The 21977-nt window shown below is 47.3% G+C and overlaps 1 protein-coding gene across 1 annotated transcript in view; it reads left to right on the forward strand.

Moving 5' to 3' along the window:
* The window catches only part of LOC115319408 (neprilysin-2-like), a 191629-nt gene that overhangs the window by 152943 nt on the left and 16709 nt on the right, over positions 1-21977 (forward strand). The window contains exon 19 of the mRNA XM_040211985.1: positions 16359-16435. Coding sequence (XP_040067919.1) covers positions 16359-16435 — 77 coding nt within the window. The remainder of the gene's footprint in view (positions 1-16358; positions 16436-21977) is intronic.

Raw genomic sequence — 21977 nt, forward strand, 5'->3', positions numbered from 1 at the left:
GCAAGGAATGGCTCCCACATTGATGGCCTATTTTTTTTAATATATACTTTCAATATCTCTCTTGTTTGCCAATCTCGACATTCCCTAATATATTGTATCCTTCACAATAAATCTGTAAGGTGTTTGCGCACTTTCCTTCGTATTTTCTTCTCTTTCTCTCTGATTGTTCGTTCTTTTAATAGGTTTCCTACTTGGCTACCCGGTAGAGATATTGCGATGTTAGTGCCCTTATTCACTTGAGCTTTCTTTTTTTTGTTGTTGTTGTCGGGCGCGTTTTATTTTTAAGTTTTAAATATACTAGGCACACAAATGCTACTTTCATGGCAACGACACAATGGGATGTTTCAACATGCACTGCAACTTTGTATTGGTGGTTTTGTGCACATGTTAATCTTTTACAAAAAACAGCTAATGAATCAATGTTAATTTGTCAATTTAACGTATTGGGAAACATATATTAGCTTGCCCAATTGCGCCGAGAAGCTTAGGAAGGCGAGGAAACGAGAGCGCTTGGGCACGTGAGAATGCCGAGCTCTGGTTGGATTGGTTAGCGGGTACACCTTAAGCCAGCCGCCTTTGTGTCTACTCTACCCGTCGAACGCGTTCGAAAGCAAGAACCAAACGCTGGAAGCCGGCGTTTGGCTTTCTAAGGTGGTCGACGAGTGCGGTAGAGACAGGCAGCCTTTGTCTGCTTAGAACGCGGAACGCCGGGGCTCGGCGATTGGCTCTCTCAATCGAACCCGTGCAGTGTGGTCATTTCATGCCAAAGGAGGCACGGCAAGTTTTTCCTGTCTGGGATGTGTACGAAAAACATTAATTTGGATAAAGAAGCCTCCGAACCAGAGGTTTCCAAACCCCAGCCTGCGGGCAGATTCAGCCCTCGGTTGGCCGCGGTCTTTCCAATGAAGCTCGGCCGGCGGCCTGCTTCGCTAGCGCCGCAAAAAAGGGTCGTGCAAGGCTAGACTGCATGCATTCCAAATGCACAAACTAAGATACCCGAATGAACGAAAGAAACTACATTGTAATGCCGGTTCTTTCGCCATATAATCAATAAAAAGCTGCCATAACCAGCGTTACCATTCCAAGTCCCCTGCTCCGTGTCTTTGTATCAAAGTTAAATTCCGACTGTGTTCTCATATACATTGCACTTAGTGTCTGCCCTCTTTCACAAATGTTGCATATTGTCAGAATTAATAGTATTGTTCTCATTAGTATTTTGCACTGCGCGAATGTGCCAATGTTGTTATGCACTTCACTTTATGTCTGGTGAGTTTTCTGGGCCACAAGTGTTGTGTAATGTCATAATTAGCTGAATATGAAATTTTTAAATCGTAGCATAATCATCTTAAGGGATTTATTCTAACTTTATGTGTTTAAATGATTAGTAAGGTTTACTTATTCGCTTTTTCTTCGTTTATGATTATCCTTTTCTCTCGACCTCGAGACTCTGACAGATCGCTAATCCGGCCTTTTAGCCAAAAATTTTGAAAACATATGCTAAAAAAAAAAGTTCATTGTTGTTGTTGATATTATATCTTAAATTTGCTGAATTTGCATAAAACGTATGCAGTTAAACATTAAACATTGTGAAAAGACGGTAGCTCACCAGACAAGGTTAGGTGATCTCCTCATTATTTATAATATGCATCTTACACTAAAATACAAACACTGGAGTGCGTCATTTTGAGTTCAAATAGAAGGTCCGAAGAAATAGACTTCATAATATTTCTTTTATTTTTTTAGTCAACTTGCAGTTTTATGTAAGCTAAAATACTTTTTTCCTTTGTTTTCATAGAACTAAGACTTGCATTGCATGTGTTATATTTTCAAACCCTCTTTTTGTTGCGTTTCAATTAAATGGCAATATCTACAGTTTATGCAAAAAAAGCCTTATATAGAGCCACTAAAACCAGTGTGGGCAACGGCACCCCCAACTTTCAAAATTGCCAAAAGTTAAATCCACCTGACCTGTTGAACATATAAAAAAAATTTTCAGAAGTACTTTTTGTTATTACTAATAAATTATTGTTTAAAGATGAGCCTTTCCGACCATGTTTTCAAGCGCCCACCTCGTAGGCGGCGCACACCGGCGTTCGGCAACGAGGCGTCAACAGTGTGGGACGCCGCCGCAAGGTCTTCAGCGCATTTCTGAAAACACTCTTCATTCAGTTCAAGCGTACGTTGTCCTACATTCATGCGTACCTATCCTCTTTACGTTGGGTAATGACACAGACGTCTTAATTTTACTCTACTTCTGCTTCATACAATGCCGGCGAACGCGGGCCTTGTATTGAACGCTGTCCTGGAGACCCACAGGCGTCCAAGCGACCTTCCAAGAAGCCAGCAGATGTGGGAAAACGTCCAGGCACTTCTGCGCTCCAAGAGCCCATTGGGCTCCACTGCCTCCAGGAAGCCCAAGGACAAGCGTCCGCGGTGAGAAGAAAGTGCTGGTCAGCGAGCTTCCAAGAGGCCTGCCGAATTGGGAAGGAGACCAGCAGCTCGGCCTTTCAAGAATTCCACAGTAGCCCACGAGACCAATACATCCTTTCCCGCACTTCCCAAACGGACCCCTTCTGTCGGGCGCCCCGCACCCAATTACCTTCCTTTGGGAAGAAAAAGCCGCGGCAATCATAGATGCGCGCCGCACCGACCCTCGGGAGACAAGCGGAGACGTCTTTGGGACAGCTGGTCTGCATGGTGTTGACGGCGTGTGTAGGGGTAGACGGGGTTGTGTCACTGTGTGTGAGGGAGGAGCTGACATAGCTAGCCTAAATTCCTACGTGGGGAATGTAGAGAAGAGAGTCCCGTAAAAAGAAGCGGACCTCTTCGGGACTCCTGTCTTCTCATGCTGTTTTTCGACCCTGTACAAATGTAACGTTAACCCGTTGTCAAAAGCGGCCCTGCTTCCGAGCTCCTTCTGCCTGAGGTCCTGGTCGGCGCCTGGGTCCCGCGGAGCCCGACAACAAGGACAACCCCGGAGCTGTTACAACTGGATGGCAGCCGGTGGGATCGAGTTCAACAACCAGTGAGCGACGGCACCCAAAGATCCGTGTCTGGTGAGTGACGGCATCCTTTCTCTTTCGCCAGGCCTGTAAAATAAAGTTGAGATTTGTCAGGGGCGTGGGGACTAGCTTGGAGTTTGGAAGTTTGGAAGTTGGTACTTCTTGGGTATAGTGTAGCAAAGTTTGCCGCCCAGAAAGGTCGCGGACATGGAGCTGCAGCGCTTGCTGAAATCGGAGTTGCTCGACTTGTGTGAAAAGCTTGGGGTTGAGGCGGGCACATCAATAAAAAAAACGGAGCTCGTTCAGGCTATAATTATAATGCAATTAAATGCAAAGGTGCAAGCGAGCTGGACAAGATTGACGTCGTTAAGGCTTTGAGGTAATTGAGGTAATGTGCAAACGAATCAGAAACCGAAACGAAGACGAAGCAAAAATTTAAAGAATTGGAATTTTAAAAAATTCGTCTAGAGATTGAACTGAGGAAGATGGACGGAGGACCAGAGATGGAGTTGGCAGGCAGCCGAAATCTTTATGACATGTCCAATGTGATACAACCATTTAAGGATGGGTCTCTACCTTGTAAACTTCGAGAAGGCACGTGAAAGGGCCCGTTTTAACCGGGACGTCTGGCCCAGGAGGTTGCTGGGTGTACTGCCCTGCGAGGCAGCCGGGGTAATCTCCAGGCTAACTGCGGAAGAGGCGGAGGATTACGAGTGTGTGAGGGGCTGTTTGCTCAAGGATTACCGCCTGTCGGCGGGAGCGTTTTGACAGAAGTTCCGAAGCGTGAGCAAAACGTTAGAGGCTAGCTACGCGGAGTTCGCGTACGAACTGAGGTCGTATCACATCAAATGGATGAAAGTCGCCAAGTCGTATGACGGCAAAGAAAGGATTCTGGAGGTGGTCGCACTGGAACAGTTTTATAAGACACTAACTTAACCCATGCGGACTTGGATTGAAGACAAAACAGATGTAAATTCCGTCTACAAGGCCGCGGATCTCACGGACGAGTATAGCTCGCGCAGAAACAACAAAGAAGGAACGGGAAAAACCTTTGAAAGGACAAACTGTGATGAGCGACGCGGCAAGGCATGGAAGGGGTGAGAGCCTACGGGAAGAAACACTGAGGAAAATCAGGGGGATAGGAAAACGAAAGAATCCCAGGGCAGTGAGGCGGACGGTAGGCAAATAAAGAAAGTATTCGAGGCAAGGAAGCCTATAACGTGCTTCAAATGCCATGAGACATTGCCGCAAGGTGCATTACGCCAAGGGTGGTTTTCGCCTACGCCAGTCAGTGCGCAGAGAATGATGAGCTCCTGAGCCCGTACTTGTTCGACATGACGGTAAACGGAAAGGCATGCCGTGTGTTGCGCGACAGTGGAGCCATCATTGACATTGTTCACCCTGCTTATGTCACCAAAGCCAACTACAATGGAAAGTGTAGTTGGATCAAGTCGGTGATAGACGAGGTGGGCGTCTGCCTTCCCGTGGCGGATGTCCTCGTTTCTGGCCCGTTCGGAGAGGTTCGCGCTGAGGCGGCGGTTTCGGACAAACTGCTGCCGCAGTACCCCTAACTGTTCTCTAACCGAACGGAGAAGATTCTAAAAGAGCAGGCCAAAGACTCGGGGAGGGTCTGGATAAAGTACTCACAAGAACTAAAACTCGCGAGCTGTCCATGCGGCTTGCTTATGACCAAGCTAGCCCGGGGGATCTAAAGGACTCTACAGTAAAGGTTTCAGAGCAGAGCAGCCCTAAATAGACGTGGAAAGGGGTAGAAAGCGAGAAAACCCCTGCCTTAGACAGGGAAACTTCCGACGAGCAGCTGGCGCAGAGATATGGGCTGCTTGCTATTAGCACCTACCTCAAAAAGCTTCGAACAGCTCGTCTCCGTAACAAAAAAAGTGCTCATCGAAGAGCAGAGGGCCGATCCCAGTCTGACCAAGCTGTGGAAAACTCGCAAGGATGGCGTGACGCGAAAAATCGTCACCTTTCTTGTTCGTGAGGGCGTGCTGTACCGGCACTACAAGGACAGGTTGGGTCGAACGTTTGATCAGCTCGTGGTTCCAGAGAAGTATCGACCAGACGTGCTGCGTCTGTCTCATGGAGCCGGTTGGTCCGGCCACTTGGGAAACAAAAAAACAAAAGATAGGCTCCTTTCCGAGTTTTATTGGCCAGGATGTTTTTGAGAGGCAGAGGCTCAGGTTCGGGCATGTGACGTGTGCCAGGGGTTGGGGAAGCCCAACCAGAAAGGTGAAGCGCCCTTGAGACTAGTTGCCTTGATATCCGAACCCTTCAAACGGATAGTCATGGATGTAGTGGGTCTTCTTCCAGTGACCCAGTCCGGTTACCGTTATGCATTAACGGCCATGTGCGCGGCTACCAAGTACCCGGAGGCGATTCCAATGAAGGACGAGAGTTTGGTGGAGATGGTGAACGCGGTTCTGTCAATTTACGCCCATGCAGGATTTCCCCAAGAGATTCAGTGTTACCAAGGAAGCGTTTTTATGAGCGCCTTAACTACCGGTTTCTTGGAAAAGTGCAGGATCCAGCCGATACACAGTTCTGTCTATCAATAGCGTCGAAAGCTCTCACTTAGTCATGATGCGGGTCTTGAGAGCGTTGACTTGTGAGAGTAAAAGCGAGTGGGACACTTGCCTTCCAGCGATGTTATTCGCGCTTCGCTCAGGTCCGCATGATGCAACAGGCTTCAGTCCTGCCAAACTAGTGTATGGGAGTTGTCTACGGTAGCGGTTGCGGCTGCTCCGCGAGACTCGGGAAATCCAAGGCTGAGATCGGGGCGTGGTGAAGCATATCCTTAATCAGCTGGAGAGATTCTGGAGCTCGAAGGAAATCGCGGAGCTTAACATGCGTGATGCCCAGATTAGAGCCAAGCGTTATTACGATAGAAACTCTCGTCTCCGAGGGTACAACGAGGGCAACCAAGTTTTGGTGCCTCGCCCCTCGCGCTAAAACAAGTTGCCGGTGCAGTGGGAAGGACCCTTCAGGGTCGGTTAGAAACTGTGAGAAACTAACTACGGAATCGACAAAAGAGGCAAGAGAAAAGATAATCAAATTTACCAGTGCAATTCGATGAAGCGATACGTAAGACAAACCGAGGTGGTGAACCTCACTTTAAACGTACCGTAGGAAATGCCGACCGATATTCCGCTCTTATGAGAGGTCGGGACGCCGGTTGGGGTGGAGGAAGTAATGGCGCAGGCAGTTCATTCTGAGGACGACTCTGTATCAGAGCTTGCCGATTTAAGAGAGCTTCATCAAAAATACGAGACTTTGTTCTCTGTGTCTTCAGGCCGAACCTCACTGGACACGCATGATTTAGAACTCACGTCAAAAGTTGCGGTGCGTTCTCGCCCTTATCGCATGTGCCTAGGCAGCGGGCTATCTTAAAAGAGGAGGTTGAGCGTATGCTGAGCTTGGGAGTAATCGTTCCCTTTGAAAGCAATTGCTTCTCTCCCATGATTATCGTTGAGGCTGCGGGAAGGACCCCTGACCGTGTATAGACTATCGAAAACTGAATGCAATCACCCGGGACCAAGCTTATCCTATTCCAAACATCGAGAAAAGGACCGAAACGGTTAGTGGGGCGAGATTTGTTTCTTCGATAGATCTGGTCCGGGGCTACTGGCAGGTGCCGATGACAAAGAAGGCAAGCCATTAAGCGGCATTTGTAACCTCCACGGGTACGTTCTGCCCGTTAGTCTTGAGTTTCGACCTCAAAAAAGCTCAATTCTCCTTTTCAAGAATGATGGACAGTATTTTGAGACGCGCCGAGAACTACGCTTTACCTTATCTGGATGACATCGCCATTTTCTCATCGCCCTGGACAGATCACATCAGTCACCTTAGTGACGTCTTCCATGATTGAGGAGAGCGGGGCTGACGGTGAAGCACAGTAAGTGTCCCTTGGCTCGAGGAGAGTCAGGTACCTCGGGCCAAGTGACACTTGGCCCGAGTGTTCGTGCCTAAATTGGGCCACTCAAAAACTCTCCTGCCACCTCTACGGGAGTCCGTTTGTCTTCGTCACCGACCATTGCCCCCTTACATGGTTGACCCAGGTGTCGGCAAAGAATGCTCGACTTTTGCGGTGGAGCTTGGCTCTGCAACAGCTAACCTTCACCGTGAAATACAAAAAGGGTGCGGAAAACCCTAATGTAGATGGACTAAGTAGGTTGTTTTAAGATTCTTTTGCTGGGCTGTGCCTTAGCAGTTGTGCAAATTTTAGAATATTTTCGAGTTATTTTGTTTATTTATAGTTTTTTTTCACAGATGAGACAGCTTCGTTTACGGCAACGATTGCGCCTTGTCTGGAATTTCTCGGCTTTGACGGACTGTACTTTGACAAGTCAATTTTTGTGATTTCGGGCCTGGTGATTGGGGAAAGGGTAGTGTCGCTTGCTGGATTTGTGTACTGCGGTCTGTGTTTCTTTGGGGTTTTGGCCACTCTTGACGGCCTCAAAGCTGATCTCTTCAGAAAGCAGCGGAAACTTCTCCCCTTTATAGATCTTCCCGTCCGTGAAGGAGGTGTAATGAACGCCGTCCTGGAGACGTGCAGGCGTCCAAGCGACCTTCCAAGAAGCCAGCAGACATAGGGAAACGTCCAGGCATTTCTACGTTCCAAGAACCCATTGGGTTCCATAAAGACCAAGGACAAGCGTCCGCGGCGAGAAGAAAGTGCTGGTCAGCGACCTTCAAGAGGCCCACCGACGTGGGAAGGAGACCAGCAACTCGGCCTTCCAAGAATCCCACAGTGGTCCACTAGGTCAATGCATCCTTTCCCGCACTTCCCAGGCGGACCCCTCCTGTCGGGCGCCCCGCACCAAATTACCTTCTCCTCGGAAGAGGAAGTCGCGGCAATCACGGATGCGCGCCGTGCCGACCCCTCGGGGGACAAGCGGAGACGTCTTTGGGACAGCTGGTCTGCATGGTGTTGGCGGCGTGTGTGGGTGGAGACGTGGGTGTGTCGCTGTGTGCGCTGTTTTTCGGCCTGGTGCAAATGTAAAATAAACCTGCCTTCAAAAGCGTCCCTGCTTCCGAGCTCCTTCTGCCTGATGTCCTGGTCGGCGCCTGGCTCCCGCGGAGCCCGACAACAAGGACGACCCCGGAGCTGTTACAGCCTGCAACATCTGCGTGCCGAGTTTCAGAAAGCATACAGCGCGTCGGCATCATCTGTCCTATGTCAAGATATAAAAAAAAATCAGACCGCATAGCTATTCACTTACGCAAAATGATAACAGGGATATAGCCTTTCCATATGACATAAATGTATTTTGAAAATATGAAATGTACTGAATTTTGTTGGAACATCCATCCAAGGAACCGCTGAGGAGATAGTGGGGGCACCGTGGAAATGTCTACGTCAGTTTTCTAACCGTTATTGCGGGAAGGCTTGCGGCAATCTCTTTGCGCGCAATAATAAAATCGGGTGTAAAAATGCAAAAACTGATCGATGGATATCTAAAGTGGCTATTACCTTTTCGCAAATTCTATAAATTAGTTAAGCCTCTGATAGTGGTTGGCGTCAACACTGCAATTTTAGCCCGAGCAATGATTTTCCCACTTCTAGCAATGCTTGTTCTTTCTTTACACGCACTATACGCGTGTGCAATTTTTTTCACCGGCGGACGTGGTCGAGAGCGTTTCTTTATCACAGCTTTATTCACGAATCGAATAGACGATCTCGTTCCGAACCTCCCAGTGTATTTTCTTCATCGTTCCTTTCCGCCTAGCGTCACAATGTCAACCGACATGGCCGAGTGGGTCACGGTTTCTATGACGAAAGAAATAGATGATTTTTGTCAAAGGTTTGTTGTATGCTTGCCTTGTTGTTGTTTTTTTTTCTATCGTCTGAATTCGATCGTGATTTAGTAGTTTTGAAAATGGCTGCTATTTTTTTTTCTTTTTTTTTTTGTCTTTTTCAAGCGTCCCTCTTTTTCGGTAAAAATTGTCGTGTGCCTTTAAATTTTTAAATTTATCTCAGCATGGGCTTTGAATTTATGTTTTACCGCTCCTGCTGAAGCTTCGAAAAGGGAGAGCGGTATGAATAAGTAAAAGACGCGCAGTGGTACATTCCCGAATTTGGGAAGTAGACGATGGACGCCTGCGTTCGTCGGCAGTTACCTGGGCAGAGGCAGAGTAAAATTAAGACGCTAATATAATTAGGTAACGTAAAGAGGACACGGACGCATGGAAGCGAGAATAACGTCCACTTGAATTGAATGAAGCCTGTGTTCATGAGAGTGTTGAAGAACTCGCTGTGGCGTAACATACCGCTACGCCGCATGTTACGCCTCGTTGGCGAACTCCGGCGTGCGTCGCCTACGACCCGGGCACGCCTCAGCAGCAACAAACTGTTTTTATATATGTTGGACAATAGCCTTCTCTATACTCAGAAGGCGTGGCACTTCGACGACGGGGCCATAGAGTGCTCGGTCGCAGATTTGGAGCGCGAGGAGCTGGTAGCACAGAGCATCAAAGGGCCTTTTCTCGGAAAACCTGGACGTCAGCACATAGCTTTTACAGCGGCGAGGACCCGAAACACACTTGTTACCTCGGGAGAAGCGTGTTTCGGTGTTTTCCCGCAGCGAGGCGCCAGTCACGTGGCTCTCCTCATCCGTTATCCGCCATTTCGGCGGCCGGTTGAACATATGAGAACACTTTAAAAAATGTCTGTGCGTCTACTTTCCCGACCGACACTCGGAGAGCCAATCACCGCAGCTTACGGAGGCAGCTCAGCGAATGACGATGCCGAAACATATGTGTAGACCAAAAAACGCAGTCTGAGTTGTGACATTAAGCAATGCAAAACGTCACGCTTGCATTGCTTAATGTCACAACTCACACTGCATTTTTAGGTCTAAACATATGTTTCGGCATCGTCATTCGCTGAGCTGCCTCCGTAAGTTGCGGTGATTGGCTCTCAGAGTGCTGTGCGTGAAAGTAGACGCACAGACTTTTGTTAGAGTGAAGGATTTAATTTTTTGGCCATTTCAAAAGTTGTGGGTATCACTGCCCACATTGCTTTTTTCTGGCTCTCAGATATGAGTGTTTGTGCACAAACTAGACATTCAAGGGTTTAAAAATTGAATACAAGGAAATCATTTATTAGTTTTAAAAGAACAAAGACACACAATGCTCTAGCAAACGCCCAACTTCAAATTGACTAAAATAATTTCAAGAAAAAAACATGAAATATTTTGTTTCGGTGCCCCCCTTTCAACTCAAAATAGCGTATTTCCATGTTTGTATTTTAGAATAAAATGGGAAATGTTCCTAAGTAATTAGGCGCCCGCCTAAATTTGTGTGGGACTAAATTTTTTTTAGACAATGTTTTTTTCTTGATTACGTGGGTTTTAATCAAATTCCAAAAATATAGAGGGTGATATCAGCAAAAAAAATTACTTCTTTCTACAAATTTCTTTTAGAGTTTAGGTCTTTTAAGAAAAAACAAATGAACTTTTTGTACATATCCCAGACATAAAAAATTGGCCCGTCTTTTTTGGCATGGAAGAAGCCAGTGGAGAGACAGGCAGCTAGCTTTAGCTGTACCCACTGATCATTCCAATCAGAGCTCGGCGTTCTGACGGCCCCACACCCTCGCATCTCCTCCTCCCCCTCACTTTGTTGACGCATAGGACTTTGCGAAATACTGCGTAAGTTGAACACGTAAGGCGTGCACCAGCTTTATTTTTTATTCTTGGCCCCAAGTTAGTTGAAACACCATATGTATGACGTAGGAGCGGCAGATGTTACATTTCACGAATACGAGTGCATTTTCTACATTGTTAAATTGGTTTCAGCCACTTTCTCTACAGTTCACGCTTTGCATGGTGCTGAAAAAAATTGGGCTCACATGCAGGCGAAAGAATGCCTAGTTATTCTTTATTGCACTTAACCAGGGATCTCCAAACCCCTGCCCGCGGGCCAGATTCGTCCCGTGCAGGCTTTACGAGCTTTCCAGGGATGGCCGCGGTTTCTGCAACGACGCCCGGCCCACGGCCCGCTGAACCAACGCAAAAAATAACGGCTCGTAAAATAAATCGGTGGCGCGACACGCACGGAAGGCGCAAACGAGGATATCAGAAAGGATTAGAAAAAACGGTGGTGTCGTGCGAATATTCAATATTTTCGAATACTACTGTATTCGATATTCGCTTCGAGATGAACTGAGATATTCGTATTTCTCGAAGTGTTGATCGCGGCGAGCTAGCCCCGTTGGGAGCGATTCTTACCGAGCACCGATGCACTGCGGAGCTCGCTTCCGCGTGTGGTGCTTCTCCGCAGTGCACCGGCACTTGGTAAGAAGCGGGCCCATCGGGGCTAACCCTCCGCGATCGACATTTCCAAAAGTACTATTATTGCAGTTTAAGAGGAAAGCCCGCTTTCAAAACGAGACGGTGCACGCGCTCGCGGGGTGCGTGTAAAAACAAACGGAAACTTCGTGAATGTTGATAATTACACTACAGTAAAATTTTCTGAATTAAATGGTGGCTGTTATGATAGAGTATATGTTAGGCAGAGATGCCCAGACCACTTACGAGCATCACTCGTAATTTTTTTTTCTCTTAAAATTCTAGATTTAATTAAGATATTCGCATCGCAACAAAACAAACATTTATAAGTGCTTTCGATTAGGTATAGCTCGACATCATTATAGGTTTAATTTTATGTGAAATACATCGTTTACTTGCCAGTCCCATTTTGGGCAATAAATTTTCTGAGGTCACACTTAATAAATATAGTTATAATAAAATTAACTTAGCTTAGATATGAACGAGGGGTAGTTTCGGAACAACCATTTGCGAGTTCAGATGGGTTTTCTTTTAGACCTGGCAGACGTGAAATACTTAGAGAAACTATAGGGGAGAGTCGGGAGGTTTGGGACGGTTGGAGGAATGGGACAGCTAGTTTATCTCTCCAGGAGTTAGTTCAAGCACGTTCATTGGCTGCTCACGAAATGGCGCTAGCATACCGATAGCCTGGCTGTAATGGTGGCCGTCTTCACCGGACGGAGCTTTCTCTGACTACAACTCTCGTTTTTCACGTGTCAAAAGTAAGTATCCGCTTACTCAATTACACCTCTCTCAGTTTTAAACCGCCCTGCCTATGCTGATACCAATATTTCTTCGAAACCACGCGTTAGGGTCGTGCTTCATGCAATAACAAGTTTAGCCCTAACAAGAGAATTTTCGCCATTGAATGTATTTTTCGTTGGGCGAACCACCTGGGGAGGAATGGGACATTTGAGTCGCGGTTGGAATGGGACAGTGTCCCATTCCTCCCCACCATACGGCTGGTGCTGTGTCTAGCGAATAAGCTTCAATGCTGCGCCGCTTTAGTTCCGAAAGCAGTTATTTTTTTATTTGTTATTTAAAGTGTCCGAATGCTTGGTGCCGTGATGTTAAATAACAGACAGGCTGTTTCTGCGACACTTGACGTTAAGACGTGCTAAACCAACGGGGCATCATAACATGCAATGTATCTCCACTAAAAAGGTGTGATTACTGTACACATTTGCGAGAAACCCGGAATAAGCACGTGAATAATAGGCAGCAATATGAGTGCTGCTACGTGCATGCAAGGACGTTAAAGAGCTACTCCACCGATTTTTTCATTGTCTCCGATTTGCTTGAAATTTGGCTAAACTAACCAACAAACATCGCGAAAATAGTATCCCAAATATTAGGTCAAAATATTGTTTTTTCGCGAAGTTATTGAATTTACAGTTTTGGTCCTCTCCGTGTTTTTCAAGCTCGAAGTCTCTACTGGCAACAATGAAAAAGTGACGTCAGTGGAAGGCAGGGGTTCACTCTTTGGGCTGTAGATTTCGTTTTAAACTGATTCGAAGCAGTTTCATGGTGTCAAATGAATGCTTGGGAAGCTCGCTGCAGTACCCGCGCTCCAGCACGGAACAAATGATTGGCATATTCCATTTTTTGGCTGCTTGCTCGACTGGCAAGCCTGCCTGCCACTGACGTCACGGCCCTGAAAAGCGCGCGTATATTTGAATGTCGGTTTTTGCATTATTTTCATTTGCCGATTTCGCAATAACTATTATGAATTTCGCGATTCTAAATAGCATACCGGAGAGAGTAAAGGCCGGGGAGTCAGAAAATATAGTTAGTTGAGGTAGCTCAAAAAATCGGTGGAGTACCCCTTTAAGCGTGCTTGGTGTGCGTGAATATTTAAATTTGCCAATTTTTGATCCATTTCCATTTTCAGGAAGATGCCGCGGGTTTACAAGAGGAAGCATCCCGACAGAGCTCAAACATCAAACAATTTGATCCTGGATGCTGTGAGATTGGTGTGCGATGAAAGGAAAAGTATAAGAGACGTAGTAGAAGCTTTTGAAATATCAAAATCATCGCTTGGCCGAGCAGTGAAGAAGTACAGAGAATCCGGTGACACAGGTGGCATCATGTTCAAGTCCAAATTGGTCTGCGGAATGGTCTTCACAACAGAAGATGAAGTACTCTTGAAAGAATATTTGCTGAAAGCAAGCAAAATGCATTATGGGCTTACGAGAATGCAAGTTCGTTCACTGGCGTACGAGTTTGCAACAGCCTTGAAGAGGAAGTGCGCGGCGTCATGGGAACAGAAGAAGGTAGCTGGAAGAGACTGGTTTATGGGCTTTATGGACCGCCATCCCGAGCTATCGCTTCGATCGCCAGAAGCGACCAGTTTGGGTCGGGCAACAAGCTTCAATAAGAACAACGTCGATGCTTTCCTTTCAAACCTGAAAAGTATCTACGACCGATACAAGCTAACTCCGGACCGCATCTACAATTGTGATGAAACGGGCTTCACAACTGCACACAACCCACAAAAGTAGTAGCAGCACGTGGAGAAAGGAAAATCGGTCAGGTTACATCCGCAGAACGCGGCGAACTGGTGACTGTTTTGTGCACTGTCAATGCCATCGGAAACGCCCTGCCACCAGTGTACATTTTCCCACGCGTGAGGTTTAAAGATTTTTTTCTGAAAGGCGCCCCGGCAGGAAGCCTCGGTTTGGCAAGCAAGTCGGGCTTAATGTCGAGCGAACTGTTTTGGCTGGCGTTAGAGCACACTGTGAGACATACGAAGTGCTCGAAGGAGGAGCCAATTCTCTTGATACTCGACAATCATGAAAGCCATGTGAGCATCAACACCATCAACAAGGCCAAAGAGAGCGGAGTCATCCTGCTGACATTTCCCCCACACTGTAGCCACCGCCTGCAGCCACTTGATGTGTCCGTGTACGGACCATTTAAATCTCGGTACAACGCTGCTTGCAATGATTGGCTCATAAATAACCCCGGGAAGACCATCTCCATTCACAATGTTGGACAACTAGTTGGATCCGCCTACGTATTAACGGTGACACAAAAGAACATAATCTCGGGCTTTCAGAAAACTGGAATTTGGCCTTTCAATAGCGAGCCCTTCACTTCGGATGACTACATGATGTCATCAGTCACTGACAGACACTTAACGTCCGTAAGCGGAGAGGTGTCACAACAGACGGCCACCATCACCGAGAAAACGGACAGGGCAAGCCGACTGGAAAGTGATTTGAACTTTGAGACAAACGGCCATGGAGCTAGCAACGTCTCTACAGATGTCTTCCCACGTACTGTCGCCAACGCAGCCTCGACGTCAACTGCATCTCCCAGCCGGATTGTTCCGAGCGACCTAAGGCCCTACCCTAAGGCTGCACCGCGTAAGACAGGGCAAAAAGGAAGGAAGAAAGGTAGGACAAAAGTCCTTACGGATACACCCGAGAAGCATGCGATTGAACAAGAAGCTGCAGAGAGGCTGGCACGACAGAGTCTGAAAAAAAGAGCGCTTATCACAGCTAAGACTGTCGCCACTACCCGCCCAAAAAAGAAACGGCGACTTCAGAAGGAGTTCAGCTCTTCAAGGGAAGACGACACTGTTGCCGTTGCATTTGATGATTCAGACAGTGGCATGTCGGGTTCCGATAATGAGAGGCGGGACATTTCTGAGGCCGATTGCCCAAACAAAACTTTTCAAGTGACAAAAGGCGATTTTGTCCTCCTCGGATTTCGTAAAAAACAATCTGACGTTTATTACACGGGTAGAGTCGAAAGTAGTGACAATATTGACGTCAGTGTCCAGTTCCTTCGAAAGAAAGCAGAGAGCTCAAAGTTTTACTTTTCTCCGCAGAAAGATATAGGGACTGTGCCAATAACGGATATTGTGAAGAAGCTGCCAGCGCCAAAAACTATTGGGGGAACGAAGCGCCTGCAAGCTTGCTTCAAGTTTGATGTGGAACTATCGGCTTTTAATGTCCGCTGAAGACGTTGGAACCGATATTTTACTGGCGTCCCATTCCTCCCAAAGGATGACCCACTCCACCCGAAGGGACGGGTGGAATGGGACAGATTTTAGCTGTTAGAAACTATTTTTTTCTTCTTTTTTTTTTTTGCAGTAGCTCTAGAAGTGGCAGTAACCTGTGTTTCGCAGAGTTTGCGCAGCTTGTTTCGACTTGTACTATAATCCATCAACCATCTTTTTGCGTTCAAAATAAACAAAACTAAAATGCATTTGTGAAAAGCGTCCCGTTCCTCCCGACTCTCCCCTACTATATTCGATTAAAAAATATTCAAGCAAAACCCCTCCTCGCTTCAAATTCCCTTAAAACTCTAAATACACTATCTCCACATGCCTAGGAAATTGCCAGAACGCCGGTTTTCTGGGCATATTATTTAGTGTACATTGTCATTACCAAAGTCACTGTTCGTAGTTCCACGATTCATATCTGCGTAACTCAAAAACAAAAACTCATTTGCGTTCTCGTATGTCTCAGGCTTAGTGATCTGACCTGATCTACCGTTTTCATTAGTATTCTGTCCTGTGTGAATATGCCAAAGTTTCTACGCAATTTGATTTATGTCTGGTGAAATCTCGGGGTCACAATTAGTTTGTAATCTAGTGAATGTCAAAATATTTCATTTAAAAACAAAGTATATGTATTACAATTCTTTTTTTAATTTATTATGTAGTTTAAATTTTGCAGTTAAATTATTGTTTATTCAGTTGTTTTTTGCTTACATTGTTAAATCTAATACTGAGACTGCAACAGGTCCCCAATCCGAAATCCTTGCCAAAAACGTTTGGAGACCCTACTAATTTAATAACGCGTCTGAGCCCAATGCTTGAAAATTATGAAGTTCTTAACTTTGAAACTTGTTTGGAGCTCCTATAAAAGTTTCACCCTTCCAAAAATTGAGATCTAGGGACGAGCATGTGAACTAAATGTACCCGTGCAGTGTATAACATTTTCTGGTTGATCTGTATTACCTCTATAAACACACGTTATTCCAACTTCTTTTCTCACAGATGTTCTGCAACAAAATGACTACGGAAGCAAGGAAAGACTACATTCGTACAAACCCCCACACGGTACCGAGACATAGGTTAGCGAATTTCTACTAGCTAGAAGCTAGTTCCTCTTCAAACGAACCATTGCTAATAGATTTCATTATTACACTCTTAGAAGGGTAACCTTTAGTAGAGGGTACGGTTTTGCAAATTTGTACCTTTTAATATAGGAGTTACAATGTAACCGCAAACACTATTACCCTCAACGCAGTGGTCACGTGAAAGCTCCTGCATAAAGGTTACAATAGCGACTGAGATAACGTGTTCATTTTTTTTATTTTTTAAGGTTTAAAAATGTGGGCGACCAATGCGTCGGGGCTTTTTTTTTTTAATTCTTTACAGTTGTTTTTAGAAAAGCCGGTAATAGCTACGTGGATGCCGTCTTCAACGTATTTTCGTGTGGTCGGTGGGAATTATATGAGGTGATAAATGTCAAATTATGCTCACTAGTTAACCGAAATTTGATAACTAACCTGTTAATTAATGACTTAATTTGTCATGTTGCAATTCCAGTCATAACGTGAGTAATGGTAACTGCCTCGCCCTATTCAGGCAATTCCTGAAAAGGCAACGATCTTTCAGATATTTGCGGTTAAATTTTTGCCTTCGCTCGGTTCAAGACCGCAAGGATGATTACAATCCGCAGCAAAGGGACGTAGCTATTCCTGTCCCTCCGTCACTGTCATTTAAGCTTGACGCCGGCGCGTCCGCCAAAGGCACGCCGTCGAGATACTTACGAGGAGGCTCGATAAAACTGCGTCACACTTCTACGCACCATAATCAGGCGCGCCTTCCTGCAGCGGCTTTGAATCAAGCAAGGAAGGCAAACTTTTAAATGGCAAATATCTCAAAGGTTGCATTTTCTTTTTTGTGAACTGTCTAAATTGGGTCAGGTTAAGACTGTAATTGCGACTTGGCCAATTGAGCCATTATTTCAAATGTTAATCAACATACTTTGAATATTTAGTCAACAAAATGGGACGTTTATCCCCTCATGGTAATGTCCGCCGAGACCCACAAAAAATGCGGCAAAGACTGCATGCGCTTAGCATTACCCCCTTTTCTTAAAAAATCAGCGTAAATAATAAAAGGTACGCTCTCTATATAGTATCTACTTATGTATACTTTTAAACAATTCATTTTCGCCAATTTGAGACCCTCCTTGAATATCGGCTTTAGCAACAAAATTAAACACGAAGCACGTTCCTCGCCTTATAATCGGCCCTCATTGACATTCTGCTGCACCGCATTGAAACCGGTGACGCGCCGCCTCGGAGGTGCAATCCTCGACCGATCAGCGTCCACAAAAGGGCACTCCTTGATGCGGCGCTCGAGGAAATGATGGACACCGGTTCAGTACGTGAGTCGAAGAGCCCCTGGGCATTCCCCGTTGTTCTCGCCCCGAAAAAAGACGGAACAGCCAGACTCTGTGTGGATTACAGGCGGCTTAACGATGTGTCCGTACGAGACAGCTACCCTTTCCCCAGCATTTCCTCTGTGATGTACGCGCTCGGTAACGCGACCGTGTTTACAACGCTGGATTGCAGTCGCGGGTTCCTTCAGATCGAGATTCACCCATCAGACGTTCCAAAAACGGCTTTCATCTGCCACAGAGGGTTGTTCGAGTTCACCCGACTGCCGTTTGGCTTGTCTAACTCTCCAGCCAGTTTTCAACGCCTGATGGATGTTGTACTTGGGAACTCGAAGTACGAATTTGCCATGGCATACATGGATGACGTGGTTGTTTTCTCGAGAACTATCGAAGAGCATGTCGAGCACCTTCGCATTATACTTGAGCGAATGCGTAATGCTGGGCTCACGATTCATCCCGGAAAAGTTCAGTTAGCCGCGCCCAAGATTAACCTCCTTGGATTCGTTGTGGATAACGGCACGCTTCGCCCCAACGAAGATAAGTTGCGCGCGCTAACGGAATACCCAAGCCCACATGACGTAAAGAGCCTACAAAGATACCTCGGAATGATTGCGTTCTACCGGGATTTCATTCCACACTGTTCCGAGATATCGCAACCGCTCAATCACCTTCTAAAAAAAGGCGTCAAGTGGTGTTGGTCCGAACAACAACAATGCGCATTCGCAGCCCTTTCAAAAGCCGTGACTGACAACGCTTGTTTACAGCTCCCAGACTTGAACAAGCCGTTCGTTCTGCAGACAGACGCAAGCAACTGTGGCCTGGGTGCTGTCTTGCTGCAGGAGTATGGCGGTGTGCTTCGGCCAGTTGCTTTCACGAGCCACACGCTAACTCCAGCCGAGCGCAACTACAGTGTCGCAGAACGTGAATGTCTCGCCATTATTCATGCTTTGAAGCGCTTCGATATGTACCTAGATGGCGCAACGTTCCAGATTCAATCTGATCACTTAGCGCTATCATGGCTAAGGGGACTTAAGAATCCAGCTGGACGTCTTGCTCGTTGGGCGCTTACGCTACAACAGTACGACTACTCCATTGTGTACCGGCCGGGGTCAACTAACAAAGTTGCTGATGCGCTTTCTCGTGCTCCGCTTCCCGAGGAACACTCGCAGGCTACCCATGGTTTGGTGACCGTCGCGGCCACGACACGAGGATCCTCAGATTCACGGTGGGGTACATTGGTGAGCCGCGAGGAGCTGCGCAAGGCGCAGCTGGATGACGGACTCTGCCAACGCGTGTCCACTTGGCTGGCAGCAAGAGGTCCAGTCGACCGCCCAAGTGACGAGGAGTTCGACTCCTACTTGATGAGCGACGACGGCCTCCTGCTACGCTACATCCCCCAGGCCGACGACGATCCGGGTGGCTCGGCGTTTCGGACCGTGATACCCCGCAAGCTACGTAAGCTTTTCATCCGATACATGCATGACTCTGCCTTGGCAGGACACAGCAGTGGGAGCAAGACTTACGAAAAGTTATCCCAAATTGCTACCTGGCCAGGCATGAGGCAGGATGTGCTCCGATACGCTCGTAGCTGCTCGGTGTGCCAGAAGGCAAAACCACGTGGTGGCCAGCCCCCCGGTCTCATGCAACCAATCGCGAGTCAGAGCCCTTGGCAGATTTGTTGCTGTGACGTCATGGGCCCCTTCCCACGTAGTACCCGTGGCAATCAGTACTTGTTCGTGGTAACCGACCACTTCACGAAGTGGGTTGCGTTATTTCCATTGCGGAAGCTAGATTCGCAAAAAGTCTGGGAGTGTCTACTCGAAACATTCGCCAGGTTTGGCTTTCCTGCACAGCTTGTAAGCGATAATGCCTCCTATCTCACGAGTAAGGTGTTTGTGGACGCATGCGCGGTGCTGGGAATCAAGCACAAAAGAACTTCCCCGTACCACCCGCAAGCAAACATCACGGAAAGGGTAAATCGGAACCTTAAGATGATGCTAGTGGCCTACACCGAGCGCCACAAAGACTGGGACGCGAAACTGCCCGAGCTGGCATTCGCAACCCGTACAACCACTAATCGGTCAACGGGTCTCACTCCTGCCCAATTAAATTTCGGCAAGGAGCTTGCGTTCCCGCTTTTTAACAGTCTCCTTTCTACACAGTCTGGAGGAAGGCTTCGCCCCTACGTGAAGTTCGCAGAGGACCTGCGAAAGCGCTTCTCCGATAACCTAAGAGAGGCCCGAGAAAATCTCGACGTCGCCCGAGTACAGCAGGCAGAACAGTACAACCAGGGGCGACGTGACTTGCAGTTCGAGGTGGGAGAATTTGTACTCCGGCGTACTCACCCACTGAGTGACGCCGCTCGAGGCTTCGCAGCCTCCCTCGCCAACAGGTGGGAAGGTCCGTTTCGCGTGCGTGAAAAGTGCTCACCACTCACTTACAAACTAGTTAACTGTGAGTCTAGTGAGGAAACCGGACCTGTTCATGTCACCGACCTTAAACGATTTTTCCAAGCAGAAGACGAAGATTCGTCGCAGGACCGGAACGACACTGACGGCAGTCCCGTTCCGGAAACCCCCTTGTCTCCACCAAGGCGGCGGTATAACCTGCGACGTCGGTGACACCAAAGAGAGAGGAACTTTTTTTTTTTTTGTCCCCTTGGCCTCTTTCGCATTTTGGGGGTAGTTTTCTACTTCCACGGATCTGCCCCCTTTTTCAAGAGAGGGGGGAGAAGATTGTGTGCCCACCTCAGATCCGTTATTTCAAACTTTCTGGAAGGGGTCCGAAAATAACGTCAGGCTCAGCCCTCAACTGAGTCCCATGTCGTCTGCTTCCATGTTTTCTACGAAGCTGACTCATGGACAAAACCGTCGCCACACCCGCCATCTGAACGACACGGCGGCCGGTCTCATCGTGGACCGCGGCCACCCTCTACAGGACCACGGGCAAAGCAGCCACCTGGTGGAGCCCTGATCCCGAACAAGCGACAAGCTGGAGCTGACCGAGCCGCCGCGCTCGTCAGCAGCCGCCGCGCTCGTCCAGCAGGCGCCGGCCGGACTTACAACGTCAGTCCGCCCAACAGCGCCATCCACCCCCTGACGCCCACAACGTCTCCGTCATCGACATGCCGGACGAAGCTTGAGGGGGGGGAAGTGTGGGCACCCTGGCGGCTCCCAAGCCAAGTTGCCCGACTGCGAGGCTCAAGCCGAACTTTTCCCGCGTGGCGGCGACGTCACGCCAGCCACGCGCACATCGGATGCGCCGCCTTGATAAGGCAGATCAGAGGCGGCGCACGGAGAGTCGCTGCCTGGACTCCGGCAGCGCCGGTAGCAATGTTAATCGTCTTGTCCATGTCCAATTAAATGTAGTTTCTTGTTGTTGAAACCGTTGGCTCCGTGTTATTCCTCCGGGTCGGGTATGCAGCAAGGCAAACCGACCACAAAGTTGACTGCGACCCTTGTCATTTCTACGATAACATGGGATCGCTGATTGGTGAATAAGGATATCCCGCATAAAAGTATGCGCTTGGGCAGCGTAAGTAATGCAACAAAAGTTGAGAACTACTCTCTTTATTGTCAAAGCCTTAAAATAATTACAAAAAAAAAATGAAACGCCCTGTCCATGTCGGTGTTCCAAACTAAATAAACATTTAATGCAAGGTAATGCTCGACATAGGTCACACAGGTCTTCATTGCCCCAGCTTAACCAGCAATGCTTTGAGTTTTCCGTTCATTAACCCTCGGGGTGCAGTGTCCTTGGGCAAACGCAGTTTTTGGAGCAGTATCAGCAGCTGCGCAAGAGCGACCACGAGGGCTTTCTACAGTGTGCACAATCACTCGGTGCACCTTGTTTTGCGCCGTAAATCTCAATCTTCTCAGCTGTTGCGTATACGTCATAGACAGACAAACTGGGTTTGTCTGGCACCTCTGCCTGCGGTATGAACAGACCCCAAAAAAATACTTGACCGAGCTTGTGGAATTTTCTATATTATTGGTGTGCTGATCGTTTATCAATATTGGTCTGACAATATGTGGATTTTGTCTCTCGTTAGAAGTACAAGGGGACATTGTCTTCCTGTATGTAATAAATGTTCCAATCTTCACTATTTGCCAACCTAAGGCTTTATACTTACGTAAATCATATACATCAGAAGTATTCAACTTGTTATCGGAAATCTCGGACAAGATAAAGCATAATATGAGTCT

Source organism: Ixodes scapularis, unplaced genomic scaffold (genome assembly GCF_016920785.2).
Source record: "Ixodes scapularis isolate PalLabHiFi unplaced genomic scaffold, ASM1692078v2 PGA_scaffold13__105_contigs__length_92229423, whole genome shotgun sequence".
Lineage (NCBI taxonomy): Eukaryota > Metazoa > Arthropoda > Arachnida > Ixodida > Ixodidae > Ixodes > Ixodes scapularis.